Raw genomic sequence first — 14,702 nt, forward strand, 5'->3', positions numbered from 1 at the left:
CAGCAAGGGTCTCTGTTGGCAAAGGCCAGGCACTCTGGCTTCTGGCAACGGTGCTTGGAAAAAAACAACAACCCAGATGCAAGGAGCAGAATAAGCTGCACACAGAACCCCTGTAACATCAGCCACTGTCATTTATGCCTCCCCCTCAATAAAACAGGAGGCACCACTCACTTTCCCCCTCTGCTCTCCCACTCCCTCGCCCATAACGACTGTGAATCCATCCCCAGAGACTATGCCTTCTTGTTTCTTATTATTTTCAAGTTTCTTCATTTCCTCTCTACAGATGACTTTTTAATAGGTACTGTGAATAGGACCAGGAAACCACCCCATTCCATGTAGACCCTGAGGAAGGCCCACCGGATTTCTACCAGGATGCAGCTAGCTCTTCACTGAAAAGTTGCCTACAGTACCTACCTGCAGCAGGCAGGTTCTTGCATCCTGCTTGCACCCCCCCCATAGGAGATAGGAGCAGGGCCGGCTCTAGGGGTAGGCTGGGTGGCGCAGGGCTGGCAGGGGGCACCGCACGGAAGCCATGCAGCGCAGTGCGCCCGCCCACCGGGTGGGGGGGGGCTTGAGCGATCTCCGCACCATGGCGCCAGACATGCTTGAGACGGCCCTGGATAGGAGGGCAACAGCTGGGAATAACCAGGGACCCCACATTTGCTCATCATCCCACAAGGCACAGCATCCCAGCAGGCAGCCCCAGGCTTCTGTCTTTGTCGTTCTGAGTTAGGAGGTGTGGACTGCAGTCGCTGCCTAAGTAAGGCATTCCCTTGACAAGCACCACAGGAGGTGAGGAGCTCCTGTTCTTACCATGACAAGGCACGTTTTGAAAACATCTCTCTTTGAAATAACCTCTCTTTTTACCCCAATCCCATGGGACAATCTACATAGACTTCCTGGCCAAGAAACAAAACACAAGTGCACTATGTATTTTTCATTGATTCCATGCACAAAGGATCCCAGAAGGAAAACAGGTGAGAAGGGTCTTTTGCATGTGATCTATGGCACACATGTGACTCAAATCCTGGAAACAATTGCTCCATGCCAAGATAATGCATTTGCTGAAAGTTATAACCAATGCTATTTTCACCTGCTTCATACTATCATTAATTAAAATTCTGCTAACAGATTATTCTGCTGTGAAAGAGAAATTCACCTTTTTAAAGGACCATAGGCCAGATCAGCTTAAAGTTCAGTTCACTTCCTTTACACAGTTCACTTCCTTTAGTGCTCTACTAAAATATATGATTCAGATCACATATTTCAAATCATTATAGCTCTTAAGGCAAGCTGTCATCCCAAAGTTTGAGGTAACAAGTCAGTAAGAATGTGGTGTGCGTGTGGTGGAATACTACTTCTCAATCCCAAGTGAAATAGTCTTTTGCTTATTAAATGCAACAATTAATGACAGTTTACTGTGATGTCCACCAAGCCCCAGCAGTTTTAATCAAGTACCGTATTTTGATCTTATATTTCTGATCTCCATCTGCCACATAGCTGCCAAGTTATCCCTTTTTTTTAAGGGATTTTCCCTTATGCTCAATAGGCTTCCTCGTGAGAAAAGGGAAAACTTGGCAGCTATGATCTGCCTGTATACCTGAAGGAGCGTCTCCACCCCCATCATTCTGCCTGGACCCTGAGATCCAGCGCCGAGGGCCTTCTGGTGGTTCCCTCACTGCGAGAAGCAAAGCTACAGGGAACCAGGCAGAGGGTCTTCTCGGTAGTGGCACTCGCCCTGTGGAACGCCTTCCCACCAGAGGTCAGAGAGATAAACAACTACCTGACATTTAGAAAATACCTAAAGGTAGCCCTGTTTAGGGAAGTTTTTAATCTGTGATATTTTAATGTATTTTAATGTGTGTTGGAGCCGCCCAGAGTGGCGGGGGGGGACGACGACGACCCGGCCAGATGGGCAGTGTATAATAAATTATTTTTATTATTATTATTATTATTATTATTATTATTATTATTATTATATTCATACATATGTTTCCATGACAGAGGACAACAACATGAAGTCTCATTCAGGGCCATGCACAACTTGGCATTACAGGAAACAGTATAAAGAACACTGATCAATATAAAAGCCCTCTGTAAATGTACTTTGTTTTAAATGCAAGAAACATTAACCACCCACTTCCTGTACTAGTCAGTTAATTTTTCTTTCCTTTTTTTACAGCTTCTGTGGGATTACTCAGATGCTGCCAAAAGGTTGTGCATCAAGCCAAAGGTTTCAGTTAGTGGCAAAATAATTCCGCTTTTTATTTTCAGAAATATTTGGAGTCTGAAGCATAGTGGGACATTCTTAAAGGCCTTAAAATAATCTAAAATCTGTTTTATACAATAGGATTCACAGCTAAAACCTTCATTTATAAAGCTGTGCCCCTAACATATTTATCTGGAAATAAGCGTGAATAATACTTCTGGGTAAAGCTGTATTGATCAGTGTGTTAATGATTTCTCCCGTCTAACAGTATTTCTGTAATTCAAGAAAAATGCAAGCAAAGCTGCTTGCAAGACCATGAACACTACAAATGTAACAAGACTATGGGCTTGTGAAGTCTTTTTTTAAGGCGAAGTAAATGGCAGAAGTTGAAGAGCACTTACTGAAACATATCAGTGCCAAAACACAGGTATTTGGAAATTCCATGCACATGGTTGCCTAGAAATTTAAAATATTTATTCTTTAACGGATGGTGGTGTTGGGGCAGGGGGTGCTGTCTGGGGAGTCAAGTGCAGCACAAGTTAATTGTTTATGTGCTTTACAGGCCAAGTAATCCTGTATATATGAATATGAATACAGTACTCATAACAGTATACTCATAACAGGACGCAGGTGGCGCTGTGGTTTAAACCACTGTGCCACTTGGACTTGCCGATCGGAAGGTTGGTGGTTCGAATCCCTGTGACAGGGTGAGCTCCCGTTGCTCGGTCCCAGCTCCTGTCTGCCTAGCAGTTCGAAAGCACACAGTGCAAGTAGATAAATAGATACTGCTCCAGCAGGAAGGTAAACGGCATTTCCGTGCACTGCTCTGGCTTCGCCAGAAGCAGCTTAGTCATGCTGGCCACATGACCCAGAAAAACTGTCTGCGGAAGCGGACAAACGTCAGCTCCCTCGGCCTGTAAAGCAAGATGAGCGCCGCAACTCCAGAGTCGTTCGCAACTGGACTTAACTGTCAGGGATCCCTTTACCTTTATATTTACTAATAACAGGGAAGTCAGGCATTCATGGAAGTGCCTTTTCAAACCTTGCATCTTGGTCTGAGTCTTGCACATGCTTCATTTTGTACCCTGGAAGATCCCAATAGTATTCAGAGAATACTTACAGTGACATCACTGTGGTTCACAGAGTTATGTTAAGTTTGGCATGTCCATAAATCTCTGCAAGATCAGGAGGCTTATGTTTTTCGGGTATAATTGAGCACAGGCTCTGTATATGTTACAGCTACCCACATTAAAACAAAGATGAAAGTATCCCCGAAAGACCCCTTTCTTGCCTGACAAAGTACGCCACACCTAAAGTCACTAACAAGAATCATGTTTGAAAACTGCTCAGAAGTGGTTTGCTGTTGGGAAAGTGCAGGGAGGGGAACTCTTCAAAACCCTTGCCTTTCCTTTTTAAATAAAATGTATAAATCCACAAACCCTCTGTCCAAAATACACACATCACTGTTTCCAGTCAACATTCCCAGCTATGGCAAGTACCAAAAAAAAGCAACAAAAATGATAACGGTCCCCAATTATTGCATTCTTAGCAGACATATCCCAGGACACCTTTAAAACAGACATTCTTGAAATCGAACAGAACTGAGGGATGAATGGAAATCTACAACAAAGAGGCTTGGGAGGCCAAGTGACTTGGAAAAGCCACACAGTTCATGCCAGTGGCTACATTCCTAAAGAGGACAAAGCCACACAAAAGGTCTCGGAGCTGCAGAGATCAAAACTCTCAGCCAGAAAAACCAGAGCAAAAGGAAGGAATAAACGAAACCACAGAGCAGAGGGGTTGTGTGTGTGTGTGTGTGTGTGTGTGTGTGTGTGTGTGTGTGTGTGTTTTCCTCCAGTGAAACTTCTCCAACAGTGGAGCAGTCAATGAAATCAAACGGGAAAGCAAAAAACCTCCCTCGAGGTCACCTTTTTAAAGGAAATCAATAAAAGCTGGGAGCGGAATGGCTTGGATCCTTCCCGAATTCCCTGGAGGTTCAAGATCAGCTCCGCTCCTTCCTACGGTACCACTTCTTCTGCGTTACTGGGCTGCGGGGTCTCAACCCAAGGCGTCCAAACTTAAACTATAGCTTGTGGACCTCAGCCAACATGCCTGTGTAGACAAAACACGAAAGGTGGCGGCGGCGGCGGGGACAAAAGAGAAGTCTGCACGGCACCGGTAGCAAGAGCAGCCGGGAAGGGGCACCCAGACCCAGGGCTGCAGACAAAGGAGTGCGCTGTAGCCGCAGCAGCGGCTGTGGTTCCTCCCCCCCCCAACCCCCCAAAAGCCTCTCCTTTCCTACCCCTCGCCATTGCCAGGTATCCTCCCTTCCCTGGGAGTCTTGCTCAAACCGCGCGCGATAGACGTGGCTGTCCACAGGAGCCAACGATAAAATATTTGAGGGGCCTCCTCCCCAAAAAGTTGCCATTCAAATAATTGGTGCGCGCGCCATGTCTTGGGATCGATTATGCGGGGCGGAGCTTTCTTCGCGCGTCTCTCTCCCCCCCCCTCCCCGCAATATATTTTATTCAAGTTTTCCCCCCCTCTCTCTCAACCTCCCCCCCCCCAACTTACAGGATGGTGGTCTGCGGCGACACGGCGGGGACGCTCTCGAGCATGAGGTGCATGCAGCGCACGGTGGTGCGGAAGCAGAGGCAGCGGCTGGGGCACCAAACGCTCCCCCTGGGCGGCGGAGGAGGCTGCTGCGGCTGCTGCAGGGAAGCGAGGGGCAGAAGGCTCCCGAGCAGGACGCCGAGGCAGAGCCCGGGGAAGGCAGCGCCCGCTCTGCGCCGGGCCATGCCGTAGAGCAAAAAACCGAGCGGAGGGGGGTGGGCGTTGAGAGGGGAAAAGAGAAAGAGAAGGAAAAAATGAAAAGGAAAGAAGGGCGAGGAGAGGTAGCCGAGGCAGCTCTCGGCTCTGCTGCCGCTGCTCTCGCTCCGGTGGTCGAGCCGGTGGTGGCGGCGGGGCTTCAGGAGGCGAGCCAGTCGCCAGCACGCAGCCCGGAGGGGGAGGAGAAAGAGGGGACGGCGGCAGGAGGGGCCGCCTCAGCCAGCCAGCTTGCTAGAAAGCAGGCAGCAGCTTCGCCACACCGAGGCAGGGGCTTCTCCTTGCGCTCGCCTGCCTGGAGCAACGCAATGGAGGGGCGAGGAGCAGGGGGCTTCTGGTGGCCTCTTCTTCTTCCACCCCACCCCACCCCCGGCCGGCGCCAGCGGTGGCAATGGCTGCTGGGGTTTTTTCCGCCAGCTGCGAGGAGGGAGGGGGGGGGAAACCTCCCCTTATGGCCACCACACCTGGCGGAGGGAAACACAAAAGACCCCCACTTCCGGCAGGCGTAGCTCAGCTGTGGTCGCGATGACGACGAAGAGTCTTCTTGTGGCCTCTTCTTTTGCAGTGGCCACGGGCACTAACCGCTCTGCAAATGGTTCCCAGTGTTGGCCTGTAAAGCTTTACAGGGCTCAGGAACTCAATACTCTCCCCAGGCCCTGCAATTGTCATCTGACACCCTTCTCTATGTCAACAAGAGAATGGCCTTTTCTGTGGTGGCTCCCAGATGGTGGAATGCTCTCCCCAGAGAGGCTCACCTGGCGCCATCATTCCCTATCTTTAGGCGCCAGGCAAAAACATCCTCTTTACCTATGGTTATTAAATAATGCATGGCCTGAAAGGATGTGGGGGAGAGAACTCTTTATTATGATGATTAACTTATTATTGGGCTGCCCGTTAGTATGCTTTTACTACGGTATGTTTTTATCTTTGATCTTTTGCAATACGGTTTCTAATGTACACTGCCCTGAGATCTTTTGATAAATGGCAGAAAAAGAAGTGGCATGGAATATAAAAGTGTTCCCCCTCACGTTTAATCGTTTCTTTATGAAGTGTGTGTGAAAGCCACTTCTCCTACTTCATTGGTCATGTCTGGACATATCTCCCGAGTTACATTTCCAGGCCGGGTATTCCTGTTATATACCTGCTGGGATTGACAAAGCATCTGACCCTCACCTGAATCTCATAGCTCTCCTGAAGAAAATGGTCACAGAAGGAAAATCTTGCATATCTCTGTGGTCCCGGTAGGTGTGGGGCCTCTGTGTGTGGATGGCCTATTGCTGCCTTTCTCAACCTTGGCTCCCCAGGTGTTGGGCTACAACTCCCATCATCCCTGCTAACTAGGGATGATGGGAGTTGTAGTCTAGCAACATCTGACGACCCAAGGTTGAGAAAGGCTGGGCCAATCTGTTTTCAGTGTGTCAGTGTGTGTCCCTTGAACATAAGGACAGGTGAAAGTGCTCCGGAATAGGTTCAGAACGCACCCAGTAATTCCACAAACACGTTAACACCTCACTCCTGTTAAGATTTAGGAAGGGCTTCCAAATCAAAGGAGTTGTTTCCAGATGGGTTTGCCTGATGTTGCACTTGGTGCCTATTGCCCCACCAAGGCTGGCATGTGGCCCAGAAGAGCCCCTCGGACTGGGAAAGGCGCCCCATCCCCGACTTCGCTCTTTAACACAAGGCTTGAAGCTAACGTCGTTAATATGAGTTGCCAGCCACTTTGAAGGCTCGGTGTGGTGAAACAGCGAGACACATTTGTGTGTGTGTGTGTGTGTCCTTTGGATGTGAGTGTCAGAACGTCATCTGAAACACCTGGGAGTAGCCCTGACTGAACTCAGTAGGGCTTACTTATGAGTAGAGAAGCATACTGTAGTGTTTGACAGGAATACTCCATGGAAGGCCACTTATACTTTTGAACTACAACTCCAATAGAGAACTGTAAACAAAACATACAGATGGGGACACCACAATGGAGGCCCTGGTGCAATGGAGCTGCAGGGATGCGGGTGGAGCTGGCTGTGGTCTTAACCACTGAGCCTCTCAAGGTTCCCAATCAGAAGGTAAGCAGTTCAAATCCCCGCGACGGGGTAAGCTCCCATTGCTCTGTCCCAACTCCTGCCAACCTAGCAGTTTGAAAGCACGCCAGTGCAAGTAGATAAATAGGTACCGCTGCAGCGGGAAGGTAAACGGCGTTTCTGTGCGCTCTGGTTTTTGTCATGGTGTTCCATTGCGCCAGAAGCAATTTAGTCATGCTGGCCACATGACACGGAAAGCTGTCAGTGGACAAACGCCAGCACCCTCGGCCTGAAAGCGAGATGAGCACCGCAAACCCCATAGTCGCCTTTGACTAGACTTAACCAGTCAGGGCGTCATTTACCCTTTTTTTTTACCTGCAGACGGGGAGGGAAGTGCATGCTCACACATAAGACCCAGTAAAGACACAAAGCAGCAATGTTTGGGATCAAATAAGGCCACAACTTTTATTGATTACAGATGTAAGCTGGTTTTGGTGCAGACACTTGGGTGTGTATCCTGAAATCAAGCAGCCACTGCCTGATGGATAGTATACTAGCGGTTGACCACTGCCAGGGGTCACCAGCACATTATCTCACAGGAACAGAGAGTATTTTCCCTGACTTAAGAGGGAGCTGCATCTATCTATCACCTTCAAAGTTACTCCCTGAGAGTATGATGTATTGGCAAGCGAGTGTGACTGATATTGAACAGTTTTCATGAAGTTAATTATGGCAAGGAATAATCTTGGTTAGGACCTGATGCTGGAATTGTATTTTTAAACACAGAAAAACTTCCACAAAGCAGTGGCATGTTTTATTCTCTCACTGAAACTTACAGAATATAATTTGAAGCATCTTGATATTGGAACCAAAAGTATGCGTATCAAAAGCCAGACTAAGTGCACAATTTCTCTCTCTCTCTCCCTCCCCCCCTCACACACACACACACACTTCCACAAAGTTCAATACTATTTCTAGGTCAACATGAACTTTTTCTCCTGAGTGTTGTGTAATACCTTGAGGCGGCCAGTGTTAATGTTTATTTAAATGTACTGATAATAATCCATCGGATGTAATAGGAATGTCCAATTTGTGACATATTTAAACTTTTAGTTTTAAACACATAATTTGCTGGCAATGGTCAAAGGGAAGCTAATGTCTGCCAAAGTCAGAATGATGCATATTGTGTGCTAGGAAATCTTAAGAAGTAAAATAGAAAAAGAAAGACATAATTTACATCTGGAGCAGATTTTCGTTTATTTATCCTTTGCCTGAAACAGGATGTTCTGTGTCAATAAAGATTATGGGGTTATGGCAAAATGTTCTAGAGCAGGATTTTGATAACGACCAATGATTCTAATATCCAATTAGCTTGGGGGGGAGGAGTTTTGGCTTTTGGAGGAGTAGAAAACCTTCAACTGATCGCTTCTTCTGAAAGCTAACTATTTTCCAGGCACTATTCAAGATTTATGTAGAGCAATTGGAAGATAAAGTCTAAGTTGGCTGAAGCTAAATCCAGAGGTGGAGGAGCTAGCCAAATCTTTGCCAACAGAATTCTTACCAGTTATTATCTTGGCCGACCTCCTTCTGGAGACTAGTCTTCCAAGAATGAAAGATGATTCCCTACTTTCTGGATAATCCAGACAGCACAACTTTTGTTCCTTCCCTGCAGTACAATCAGAGGCAAGTCCTGGCAACGTCTGATTCTCCTGTACAGGAAATGGTGTGATAAATATGATAGAAAATATCTAAAGAAAAAAAACAATGTTTTGATGTAAGTATTTGAGTGGTAGCTCAGTAGGAAGAACAAAGATTACCCGGAGGAAAAGTGAAACACAAATGCACGATAAATATGAGCCTGAATGAATAACAATATTATATTTTGCAATGTGAGCAGCCGGGGAAAATATTTAGGTATTTCACACTGTGGTCAATTTTAGAACTTTGCCATCAAAAGCAGGTTCACAACATGAAAAAGGCTTGCATCACAAGTAAAACATCTTTCATGCCTTGTCTCACAAAAATCTGGAATCAAATCAATGTGGTGGTCCATTTTAGGCGATTGAAATAAATTCTGGATAAAAATTATGGGGGTGGGGGAATGTTACCTCAAGATGACTTGAAACCAGTGAAGTTGTGCTTATTTTCGGCAACTAAAGAACTATTCAGTTTCTGGCTACAATTTCTTATGTGCTTCCTTGCACACATTCCTACTTCATCTTGTTTTTTGTCCAATACTGCCACTTGCTGGTGTTCTCTCCACACTGCTGCCATATTCAATTGGTTGCCACATGGGTAAGAGTGCAGTGTATGGAAGTTTTAATTTCACATGGTTATCATAACATTCCAGACGAAAACACATGGGGCAAATTTGCTTCAGGTTGGTCCTGGCAGCAAGCTGCATATATTTAAAGAATGCATAAAGCCTCAGGATTAATGTAACCAGCATTTTAATTCTCATTTCCCGATTTTCTTACAAATTAACACAACAGTCATCTATGGATAATCTTTTGCTTTCTATATATAGTTATTTATAGATAATTCTGGGTTCCACCCCCACTTCGACAGAGAATATTTTAAAAGAGAAGGGACCTCATATATATATATATATATATATATATATATATATATATATATATATACACACACACACACACACACACACACACACACACACACACACATATATATATATATATATATACACATACACACAGTATATATATCATCAATGAATGAATGGATATTTTTAACTCGAGTCTTCAAAAACAAGAAGCAGAGTAATATATATATATATATATATATATAGAGAGAGAGAGAGAGAGAGAGAGAGAGAGAGAGAGAGCGCACAATTTGTTGTATCCTTTATACACTCAGCAGATCACTGTGGTCTGTGGGAAAGTCTCCCCTGCAAATTCCCAAGATCTCAGAACTCCGGGTAGGGCTTTTAGTTTGGCTGCCCCTGTTCTGTGACATGGCGTTCCTGTCAAGATATAACAGGCACTCACTCCCTGCACTTTCCAGAAACAATGGAAGACCTTTTTTGTGCTCATAGGATGTATCAGCTAGATAAACAGGTCTTTGCCATGGATGTCTTAATTTGTATTGTTTAATGTTTGCTTTAAATGCATTGGCTGTATTTTTTTGTTTTGCTGTTTTGTGTTTAACTGCTCTTTGATTTTTTTTATCGTACATCACCTTGAAATGATTGTGTCAAAGGCGATTACTGAATTATTAATTCCTGAGGGATCTCTTGACACTTTAAAACAAACATCTACTGAGAACTGTGGTATTCTTATAGAAGTGTATTTTGCATTTTCATCATTTGCTATCATAGATGGTCAAGTCCCAGCTTTTGAAGCCTCAGTTCGAAAGCGTGCAGAAATAATAATATATATTTAACTGTATGTATGAGTGCATACATGTGCAGGGAGTAGTAAAATCAAAATATGGGAGGGGGAAAATGGGACATTGAGTGGAATAAACATCAGTGATGAGAACCTGAGCCCAGCATGGAATGTTAAGTGTAAGTTCCAGGTATTGAAATGATAATACAGTGGTACCTCTGGTTGTGAACGGGATCCCTTCTGGAGGCCCGTTCGCAACATGAAAAAGCCACATCCTGAAGGGCTGTGTCTGCACATGTGTGTGATGCAATTCGGTGCTTCTGCACATGTGCAAAGTGCGATTAGTGCTTCTGTGCATGCGCCGAACCCAGAAGTAACCCGTTCCAGGACTTCCGGGTTTCGGCACGTCCACAACTTGAAAAGATACAACCCGCAGCGGACATAACATGAGGCATGACTAATGATACCTTGCACGTAACAGGTGTAGTTGTCAACAATTCTGAGTGAAGAGGAGCTATTAAAAATGTAGGTTCTGATAACTTCGGCTCTACTTAAGTGTTTCATTCTTAGTGTTTCTAAGAATGAGTCTGTTGAGAAACGAAGAATCTGGCTAGATAATGCAAAACTATATATACTGTATTTTCCCGTGTATAAGACGGTGTGTTTGCTTTAAAAAATTAGGCCAAAATTGGGTATCATCTTATACATGGATAGTGAATGTAGAGGGGGGATGTGCGATTAATGGCAGCAGCAAGCAGGAGATTGGCAGCGGCGATTGGGCGGGTGATTGGAGACTGTGGCAAGGTCTGCTTGCAATTGGCTGTGGCAATCGGGCAGGCGGTTGACAGCTATGGCAAGCGGGCAGACAATTGGTGGCTGCGGCGAGGTGTGCAATCGGCAGTGGCTTTTAAATTTTTTTGGGGTGGTCTTATACATGCGAAAAATATGGTGTGTGTGTGTGTGTGTGTGTGTGTGTGTGTGTGTGTGTGTGTATATATATATATATATATATATATATATATATATATATATATATATATATAGGATGAGAATTCAGTTATTAAAAAGGACAAAGAAAGGTGCCACTGCAGAGTTTGGCTGAATATATGAGACTGCCAGTACCTTGGGTAAAATCAAAAAAGGTGACAATGGATCAGAGAACAGCTGTGCTACAAATGTGGCAACACGTTTGTTTGTTTGTTTATTTATTCATTTATTTATTTATTTAGAGTAAGATGTGTTCACATCCAGCATGACAAAATTTGTACAAATTTCACAATTTAAAAATGAAGTTATCACAGCAACTTGTGATTTCACACATTTATAGCAAAATTAAAATGTCAACAAACCCATGCCGTGTAGTACAAAAATAAATCAAACCTCAGTTCCACAGAGAGCACAATAAGTAGTTTATACAAAATTCTGTCTTAATAAATGAGCACTTAAATCAAACTCAAGAAAAATGAACAATAAGTTATTATAAATAAAACTCTGATGACTCACAATAATTTCAGATGAAAGGTCAGCATTCTAATATGTGACACTTTTTGTGTGTGATCCCTATATAATAGTCACAGATATCTTTTGATTTGATATTATGTACCAACATTAGATGAGCAGCGCGGATTTGTGCTTAAAATCCCTTTTTCCCATTGTACATAGGTGATAACGATAAGAATCCAAAACTGATACTATCTATTACTCTACGGAAAGCATTACTATATTGGCAAAGAAGCGGCAGACACAATGCAGTGGAAAAAAATGCATATGCCCTTATGAACAATGAGAGCCCTAAAAGAAGGCTAGGGCAAAAAGTACAATATATATGGCAGAAGGTGAACGACAAGCACCTTGCTTCAGCTCTCAAAAAGGCAATTCTAAGCATGGCAGCTACAACTAATAGCACAACAGAAAAAGGAGGGCACTTTACAGAAGAAGACACTGCAGAGCCCCAAAAGTAATTACATAATCTTCTCCCAGCTAGTTATTAAAGTCCTCGTGGAAAAACTGTAAGCTTTTTGTACAGTGAATAGTATAAAGTGCCGCTGGGATATACATATATTTATACATATATATATATACCGAGGTTGAGTATTGTATCAGAATATTTGTTGTGAGATCCCTGTAGCAAATATTATTGGACGAGCCCACATCGGCTTCCACTCTAATTTGTTCAAATTTAGTGTCACAAAGCGAATGACACACGAGATTGCACACCTCCGTATGGATATATAGGGCAAGGTAAGTGCAAATAGTCAACTGGCACATTGTGGGGACAATGACCCTGTAAGTCCTGTTCTGCTAAAAATATTTTATTTTATTTATTATTATTATTTTATTATTTTTTACAAAACCCATCTTTTTATTTTTTTTTTCATAACAAAATTTTTCAAAGTACTTTTGTACTTTCTGCATAACATCAAGACATGGAAGGAAAAGATATGCTATCAAATTGAAATCAATTCAACATCTGACATAACACGACACGCCATCTGAATTACTAATTTAAATGGGAGCGGGGGAAACAAAAAAAATGCCGCAAGAAAAAGTGGTCTTATGCATACATATAGTGCAGTTATTTTGAAGAAATAACAATCAAATCTGAAAAGTACAATACGTCTTTTTTTTTAGCTTGAAATGATGCAATTTAAAGGAAAAAGTGCCAAAGTATATTTAGTTACATTAAATTTTCTGATTGCATTCATTCATTCATTTATTTTTATTTATTTTTTGCAATAGGTAACAGTAGAACAAATAGATAGCATATAGAAATGCCACAGGAATAATGATTGTACGCCAAAAAATAATAATAATAACCATAACCCTAGAACCAAAACAGTAAAAAAAGGGAACAAGGTGAAAAAAAATCAGGTTAACTGAACTGCATTCTATTTCCTACGCAGCGTAGCAATGAATCCAGGCCAGTAACTACTGTAAAGATAAAACTTAGGGGTTCATTCCCAAATTAAAAACTTTTTAAAGGCAATATTTCTTTGAAACTATTGCCTTTGTATTAGGAAGGAAAGACTGAACTTCTGAAAAGATGAACTACAATGCTGTAACAGATAACTCAGAGGGAAACTCTAGGAGTCCTGGTGAGACAGAGGATGTTGGCTCCAAAGTGTATTTGAAAAGAAAAGTTGATATCTTCATGGTGTCCACCTCTGATAGAGCTCCTGCCATTATGGAGGTTCCCATATTCATACCATGTAATGCTTAGAAGTTAATTAAAAAGTGCTGTTTAAGCTGCTTTGAATCTTCTCTGTCAAGTTTCCATGGCTTGATGTTGTCTTACAATATATTACTCCGTTTACATCTCACATCTAATTCATGCCCTTTGCTTGGAATTAAACAAAAACAAAAAGCAAAAAAGCAAAAACAAAAACCTTCTTTTTATTGCCCCCCGCCACATACCATCCTCTGAAAACAAAAGTCACACAATATTTCAAGCATTGTTCAAAAATAAAGCATTTTTGGCAACCAAATCTTGCTATGAAACAATATGCACACAAAATGTAATTTCTTAAATCCCATAAAATCCTCCAGCAATGAGACAAAATGAGAGTGTTTAAAAAGTGGCCGCAGACTGCAACATTGTCATTCAAAGCGGATTTTCTTTTTTCTTTTTCTTTTTTTTTGTCCATTTCAGTTCAAAATACTAAAACATTTAATCACTAAAGCATTAAAAAGAATTTACACTCTATTTTGATCAGCTTACCTCTTCAGAAATATATTTACCCCAAAAATGTGCATACATTAGCAGCTATAAACATTACATGGCATATCACACTATGTCAGCTTATATGAAAACGTACAAAATGTGAATGTATTCAAAAAACTATTCTGCAGTTACTATCTTTAAAGCAAGACATAAAATTATCATGAAGTCTTGTAAGCATAACACTGTTTTAAACAGAAAGAAATATATAACACTTTCTGGTAAATTACAGCAGCAAAAAACAAGAGGCATCATTTTCTTTTTAAAGGTAAGATTTTTTTTCACCACTACAGCAGCTGCTCACACCTGAATTCCTCTCACAGCCTGTTTTATATTTTCCAGTAGGGCTTTATTTTCTGGACTCTGATAACGATCTTGATTTGTATACATGTCCGTCAAAGTGGTCACGTAAGCATCAAAATTTTGTTCATTGATTGGTTCCTACGAGATATTAAATAGTAGTTCATATACAACTTTTATTTGCTTAATGGTATATTCATTTATGCATAACAAACTATCACAGCACATTGACACCATTTTCTTAGCACATTAAAAAGGTCTAGTTTAGCGCTTACTTAATTTTTACA

The 14,702-nt window shown here is 42.6% G+C and overlaps 2 protein-coding genes across 5 annotated transcripts in view; both read right to left on the reverse strand.

The window, feature by feature from the left end:
* PXDN (peroxidasin) overlaps window positions 1–5,211 on the reverse strand; it is a 79,632-nt gene extending 74,421 nt beyond the window's left edge. Inside the window, exon 1 of one of the 3 annotated variants that reach the window (XR_004692271.2) lies at window positions 4,784–5,211. Coding sequence is in view for 2 of the 3 variants with exons in the window: in XM_035109922.2 (XP_034965813.1) it covers window positions 4,784–5,007 (224 nt within the window). In the remaining variant the exon portion in view is untranslated. The remainder of the gene's footprint in view (window positions 1–4,783) is intronic. The other 2 variants (XM_035109922.2, XM_035109923.2) reach the window with 2 other exon arrangements.
* A 9,197-nt stretch (window positions 5,212–14,408) lies between these two features.
* The window catches only part of MYT1L (myelin transcription factor 1 like), a 104,518-nt gene continuing 104,224 nt past the window's right edge, over window positions 14,409–14,702 (reverse strand). For both annotated transcript variants that reach the window (XM_060272462.1, XM_035109921.2), the window contains exon 21: window positions 14,409–14,556. In XM_060272462.1, the coding sequence (XP_060128445.1) occupies window positions 14,416–14,556 (141 nt within the window). In that variant the 3' untranslated portion in view covers window positions 14,409–14,415. The remainder of the gene's footprint in view (window positions 14,557–14,702) is intronic.

The sequence above is a fragment of the Zootoca vivipara genome, chromosome 3 (assembly GCF_963506605.1).
Source record: "Zootoca vivipara chromosome 3, rZooViv1.1, whole genome shotgun sequence".
NCBI lineage: Eukaryota > Metazoa > Chordata > Lepidosauria > Squamata > Lacertidae > Zootoca > Zootoca vivipara.